Source organism: Nicotiana attenuata, unplaced genomic scaffold, assembly GCF_001879085.1.
Source record: "Nicotiana attenuata strain UT unplaced genomic scaffold, NIATTr2, whole genome shotgun sequence".
Lineage (NCBI taxonomy): Eukaryota > Viridiplantae > Streptophyta > Magnoliopsida > Solanales > Solanaceae > Nicotiana > Nicotiana attenuata.
The window spans coordinates 217482-224949 of NW_017670809.1; the positions used below are offsets into that span (position 1 = coordinate 217482).

The 7468-nt window shown below is 36.8% G+C and overlaps 1 protein-coding gene across 1 annotated transcript; it reads left to right on the top strand.

Annotated features, from left to right (window-relative positions):
• Positions 1–4867: 4867 nt before the first annotated feature.
• Positions 4868–6979, top strand: LOC109243539 (3-ketoacyl-CoA synthase 2-like). Its single transcript, XM_019410482.1, has 2 exons — positions 4868–5656; positions 6020–6979. Exons 1-2 carry the CDS (start codon positions 4946–4948, stop codon positions 6782–6784), a joined length of 1476 nt encoding a protein of 491 aa, XP_019266027.1. The 5' UTR covers positions 4868–4945; the 3' UTR covers positions 6785–6979.
• Positions 6980–7468: the final 489 nt, after the last annotated feature.

Genomic DNA, 7468 nt, shown 5'->3' on the forward strand with positions numbered 1-7468 from the left:
AGATCTGAGGTCTCAAGGCGTATCTGTCCAAATATTTGTTGGGCCAGTCATAAGCCCAAAACGCTGAGGGCATTTCCTACTGGTCCGGTCTTTTACTAGTGCTGAGGCCCAAATGTTAAGTAATTCACATTAACAGGGATGACACAATTCTCTTTTTGTGGGTTGGCCTCGAAGCCCATTGTGCTAACGGCTGTTCCTGGGCTGATTCCGATAATGTTCATTTAGTGACGGTAATTAACTAAGGCTCTTTAGAGACAAACCCAATAGAAAATTATAGTTTGCTCTAGGATGGCCTTTAAATAATAAGATGTGATGAGCCTCGCCAAAAAAAATGCATAAATTGTGGGGCCCTCGTTAAATACTTATATTAAAATACTTAGAATTCGGGGCGTGCCGTTTAGCGAATTTCACGGCCCTCCGCAAAGATAATAACCCGTTAGTCGCTCTTAGGTCGGGCATTTAATAATATTACTTTCTTAAACTCGGGTGCACATTTATGTGACCCAAATCCAAATCCCAACGAAGTTGAAACGTGTCAAAAACCACGGGTGCATTTATGTGACGTGGTTCGAGACGTGTTTTCACGACGTTGCAATTCTTTTTAAGAAATAATAATAATAAAAGCGGTTCAAAGTTCAAAAGCACATAGGTTAAAACATGTTCTAAAGTCAAATAAATAAGCCAAATATGACAGTTAAGCGACCGTGCTAGAACCACGGAACCCGGGAATGCCTAACTCCTTCTCCCGGGTTAATAGAATTCTTTATTCAGATATCTGGTTCGCGGACTGCTAAACAGAGTCAATTTTTCCTCGATTCGGGATTAAACCGGTGACTTGGGACACCATAAATCTCCCAAGTGGCGGCTCTGATTCTTAATAAAATGAATCCCGTTTCGATTGTCCTTTAATTGGAAAAACTCCCTTTATTATACCCTTCACGGGGTGTAGTAGCAAAAAAGGAGGTGTGACAGTCATTACGACGGTCTTTCCTCGACTCCATTTAGATCGACGTTAACTATTGGGTCGGACCGTTAAGGTCATCCTCATCTGCTCTCACCTCGCGTAGTAGGCGTTGTGAATTTCTTCCCAAGAGGTGGGCGGATATTTCATGAGCCTGCTTAGTAACTTTCTGGATCTAGCAAACAAAGAATGAGTAATGTATGTTGGGCCAAGTAGTCAGTGAACGAGACAATGTTTGTATATTCTTCTTAGTCAACTCTTTACAAGTGTTCTTACCAAGAAAAGTTAAGATNACCAAGAAAAGTGAAGATCCCCCCCTTTGTTCTTTATCTCATCCTATTTATAAGGGATAACTCTAAGTAACCCTAGAAAGTACAACATAAGGAATATCCAATGAAATATTCCCGATGTCTATTGTTAAGCTATCCTACCCCGGCTTCCTTGCTTCATTTACTTAACCTCGTCAATAGTCCTTCTTGAGATGAAATTTTCGACATTTGATTTAAATGAAAAATGAATGTCGGTAAGTGTTTTTGTAACACTTATGTGACTTATGCCGACATTTATAAAATATCATCATATGTGATATTTCTTGTAGTGTGTGTAGTGGTCGACTTTGTCCTCGACCCTATTTGTCTGCACTTACCAAGACGTCCAAATTTAGACCCATAGAAGGGGGATTGGGAGGGGGGGGGGGGGGGTTGAAACAATACTTGAGGCAGTGAGTATCGATAGAAGAGTTTTGTTCTAAAAAAAGAGTATTTTTAGGATAAAATAGTAAAAATCTTGGTCAAACTTAAAGTGCCTATAAGCTAAAAATTCATAAGCTGGGGGTTACCAGCTTATGGCTTTTGGCTTATTTTTGACTTATAAGCACTTGGCTTATAAGCACTTTTAACTTTACTAAACGCGTAGAAAAGCCGAAAAGTGCTTATAAACTAGTTTGACCAGCTTATAAGCTTAGCCAAACACCCTCTATTTATGGTATATACCACGATTGAGGCATGAAATACGCTATTTACGTTTTTCCTCTCTCTTAGACAGCTGGATATACCTATTTTTAAGGTGATTGTTGTTACTGTATTCATGAATACATGGCGCGAATACATGTGAATACAAGTGAATACATGCGCGTACAGCTGGACTGCCCTGATTTTAGGCATTTTTTTACTGTTGTATTCATGAATACAGCAGTGCGAATACATGTGAATACATGCGTACAGCTGGGCTGCCCTGATTTTAGGCATTTTTTACTGTTGTATTCATGAATACAGCAGTGCGAATACATGTGAATACATGCGCGTACAACTGGACTGCCCTAATTTTAGGCGTTTTTTGTTGTTGTATTCATGAATACATGGCGCAAATACATGTGAATACATGCGTGTACAGCTAGACTGCCCTGATTTTAGGCGCTTTTTGCTGTTGTATTCATGAATACATGGCGCGAATACATGTGAATACATGCGCCTACAGCTGGACTGCCCTGATTTTTAGGCGCTTTTTGCTGCTGTATTCAATTGAATACAGCAGCGCGAATACAACGAATACACTACCGTAACAACTGAATAGTAGCTATACGAAGTAATTATGCATATGATAGCTATAGGAAGTTAATAGCCACTAAATAATAATGATTTCCGAAAATTCCTAAAAAGAAAACATGCAGAAGCTATTAGGTACAAGGCATATATATATATCTTAAATTCCTCCACTCATAAACCCTTTAAATCGTGCGTAAAATCGTACTTATTGTTTCTCTGACTTTGTATTAAAAAATTAAATTATTTTGTCAACTTTAAATTAAGACATTCTACTCCTTGTTATCTCATCATTAGTTGAATATGATTTAAAGGTAAAATCAATTTTTAGTTTTACATTATCAAAGTATGTTTCATATTACTCTACTGATAAAATTCGCCCCTTTTCCTACCTACATAAAATATACACGTAAAGATACAACTGAACACATTACACAAGATTGTTTTGGGTAATTAGTAATTCAGTATAAAGTTTAATAGGTGAAAATATTTGGATTTATTTTAAGAAGAAAATTTAATGAAAACCCGTCTTTTTAACATGTATTATTTAATTTTTAATCCTAATTACGCTAGAGGTATGAATGAAATTTAAAAATGTTTCGTTCACGGTAGAGACCATAGTTACTCATGCAGCAATATTAAAATGGCGAGTGTTATAGTACCAAATTAGAACAATGCAATAATCTTGAGGACTTTTTTCACTTTTAGCCCGCGCCAAAAATTATTTACATTTCGTAGTTGAAAAAGTGTATAAAATTTATATAATTTTTGTATATAACATACAGAATGTGTGTGTGAATATACAAAAAAATATACATTTTTTCGGCAATTATTTTGAGAGCGACTATACAGTAATAATTATATCTGTCGGTGGCAATTTGAGCCCAAACCCATTTAATCCGCCCAACACGCCCAAGGTTGGACTGATCATTGACCCGTCCATTTGTTGAACTCAGTCCATCTTGACCAAACCCATTTCGGCTCATTTAAAGTTGAGCTGATTTTTAGTCCAAATTGATCCATGAGTAACTTTAAAATATCTAAAAATAACTTTTTTTAAGTTTGATATGTTATATATGACGATAACAAAAAAAAGTGTTATTTGATAATTAAACAATTCATAAGAAAATAATATATATTAATTAAATCTTGATAAGAGTTGGGCGGGTGGGATATGACCCAAATTTTAGCTTAACTTGACTCAACACATCACAGCCCAAATTACTTTTGGACGGGTCATTGGTCCGCCCATTTGGTGACTCGGCCTATTTTGACCCGTCCAAAATCAGTCCGTCCCACCATTTGACACCCCTAGTTACGTCCTTTTCTCTGAATTCCGTTAACATAATCTTGATTTAAAAGTTATCCTTGTTTTAATTGAAGCCAGCGGTCAAGTTACTAGACCTGGGGTGGCGAGAGGTTTGGCTAAGACCCCTACGATATACTTATATTGATAGACAAACACAAGTACAAATACTTAAGAGCTGGGCGTAGACTAACCTCCACAAAATTAAAAGGCCTATGCTGAGATCAGTACTTATGGTAACTTCTAAACCCAAGATTCTAATCCCCACTGCTACGGTATGGCACCTTATACAATTTTTGTTTTTCACCTCCAAAATATCTTTACTACACTACACAGCACTAAATTGGGAGCAAAACTTACAAAATGTACACTAATATAACTAACCACTGTACAACTGTGTCTGAGAGTTGGCATATGAATTTATCTAGCATGTATGGTCCTAAAGCATCTTTAGGCAATTCACGTGAGCTACACTAATGCCCACCCTAGAAATCTCTTTGGAAGTATCATTCTTCAAGTAAGCATTTCCTCTATTCATTTTTCAAATATATTTTTTTTGTTCTACAGATGTAAATTTTATTACAGTTAGCTGGACTTTATGTATCCAAACATTAGTCAATTGTGGAGTTCAAAGAATTTCTTTTTTGCGTATATTTTATAAAATCTGCTATCGTTTCGCACCAGTAAAAAAATGTCGTTAGCTTAATTCTTATGATGAATAATTAAAACTTTCTTCCCACACACATAGAGGTATAATTTGGTGCAAGGTGTTTCATTTTATTAGTTTAATGTAAACATTGTATGTTAAGCAATAGGGTAGGCTGTGTACATAATACAACAGTCCTTTCCCAGACCCTGCATGAACGCGAGATGCTTCGTGTACTGGGCTGCCTTTAGTATGTCAAGCAAATGGAAACTTGATATGTAAATATGTATAGATGACAAAATTGACTTTTCAATACTGTTATAGGAAATAATAAAGGGCAAATTACTACAGTAGGAGGCGGTACCTAGAGTGGACAAGGACAACTCTGCTTTTTGACTCTTTAAATCTCTGGACCTTGATCTGCTTGGGAACTCATCATACAATCTTAATTTCTTATTTTACTAATTCTCTTCTCTTGATCTACAACAGCAATGGCAGAAAATGCTGGAGAAGTATGCCAGTCAAACCTGCCCAATTTTCTTCTCTCCATTAGACTCAAATATGTAAAACTTGGATACCATTACCTAATATCAAATGCAGTTTATCTCCTCATCGTTCCAATTCTTGCTGTTGTCGGATTTCATCTTTCAACCTTTACTCTTGAAAACCTAATGAACCATCTTGCCGTGTTGAAATCTTGTTCAACTCTTGTTGTTTTCTTAACGACAGTTTACATCATGAGTCGTCCAAGAAATGTTTACTTAGTCGATTTTGCATGTTATAAGCCACCTCAATGTTTTATGACATGTAAACAAGGTTTCATAGAAAAAATGTCCGACATTTTGGACGAAGAAAGTTTAAATTTTCTAAAGAAAATCTCGAAGAGGTCAGGTTTAGGTGAAAAGACTTACGTTCCAGCCGAGTCAAAGATCCCATCAAGTGTTCCAATGAGTACTAATCAAAATGAAGCGAAAATGGTTATCATTGGTGCCATAGACGATCTATTGGCGAAAACCGGGGTCAAGGTTCGAGAGATTGGGATTGTTATCGTCAATTCTAGTGCGTTTAATCCAACACCATCTCTTTCTGCAATGATTGTCAACCATTATAAGCTTGGCGTCAATGTGATTACCTATAACCTCGGCGGCATGGGCTGCAGTGCTGGACTCATTTCTGTAGACCTAGCTAACCGGCTTTTACAGGTTCGTATATCTTCGTATCATTCTAAATTTTCAGGTTGAGACACTATCGAATTAAATAATTAAAAATATTTTCTCTTTAACTATTTAAGTTCTTAAATTAGACGGTTATACACTTCAATATGGTGCCAAAGCAGGCAAGAGGTCTCGAGTTCAAGTCTCGATGTCATCCATAAAGCTAAAAGTATTGAGATATAATATGATTAATTAAAAGTGTGATCTCTTTAACAAAAGCGGTTAGATAATGTCACACAATGCAGAAAAGCTCTTATGAAGTTCCAATAAGATTTAAAAACTAAAAGGTGTATGTTATGCTTTTCCCACTCTTGGTGATCAAAATTGCTGATGTGTTAAATAATTGAACAGGGGCAAGCCAACTCTTATGCACTTATAGCAACTACGGAAATAATTTCAGCGGGCTTCTATTCGGGGAAGCTGAAATCAAAGCTTTTATCAAATTGCCTTTTCCGGATGGGTGCATCTACTGCTCTTCTGTCAAATCGTTCCTACGATCGTAGACGCTCAAAATATCAACTGATGCACGTCGTCCGCACCCATAAAGGTGCGGATGACAGAGCATTCAATTGTGCCTACCTAGATGAAGATGAGGATGGAAAGAAAGGCATATCATTGTCAAAAGACTTAATGGCAGTTGTTGGTGAGGCCTTAAAAACCAATATCACAACTCTTGGCCCTCTAGTCCTCCCCATGTCCGAGCAACTCCTCTTTTTAGCTTCCTTAATCGCGAGAAAAGTCTTTAAAAGGAAAATAAAACCATATATCCCCGATTTCAAGATGGCGTTTGAGCATTTCTGCATTCACGCAGGGGGGAGAGCAGTGTTGGACGAACTTGAGAAGAATCTTGATCTCCCAGAAGTACTTATGGAGCCATCAAGAATGACTCTTTATAGGTTTGGAAATACTTCAAGTAGCTCAGTGTGGTACAATTTGGCCTACTCCGAAGCCAAAGGGAGGATAAAGAAGGGTGACAGAGCATGGCAAATAGGTTTCGGATCTGGCTTTAAGTGTAACAGTGTTGTTTGGCGTGCGCTAAGGACTGTCGATGCAGCCAAGGAAAAGAACGCTTGGACGTATGAGATAGAGGATTTCCCTGTTCGTGTAACCTATTGATGCTTTTATATATCTTGTTTAAATACTAGGTATATCCTAAACAGTAAATAATGGTCTGTAACTGAAACTATAAACTCAGTCAAAATCACTCTAGTATATCTGTATACAGATTGTGGACCTAATGTTTGTACAAGTACGTATCAAAAATTACAAAATTGTAAGTCCGATCGGGCACCAGTAAAAATTAGATCATGACGCAGTATAATAAATTCAAAAATATGTTTGTTAATCATAATATACTTAATAATAAGATATGTAATGTATTGTTTGGTTGCACAAGAACTACGGTAATTACTTAGTTGGATAGATCTTTTATATAAAAATGAATATTAATTACCAAAAGAATAAGAAAAATATAGTATCATTCATATGAACGAGTAAATAAGAGAACTCTCATTAACTGAAAATATTTTTGACTAGAGAGATGTGAGAACTTCTCTCTCTAAACACTATGTTTTTTCTCCCAAACGCTTCCTACATCAATTCCAACTCTACTCCAACACTAACTCCAACCTACCTCTAACATTTAGACTTTAATGCACCGTTTTATCCAATGAATGAATTTGTTCAACATCCTGATCCACACACCTACCCTGATGAACCACCTGACATTGATACCATGCAAGTAGACGATCATTCCCCATATGCACCACCTACAACCTTCCTCCAGACCCTGATCTCCAA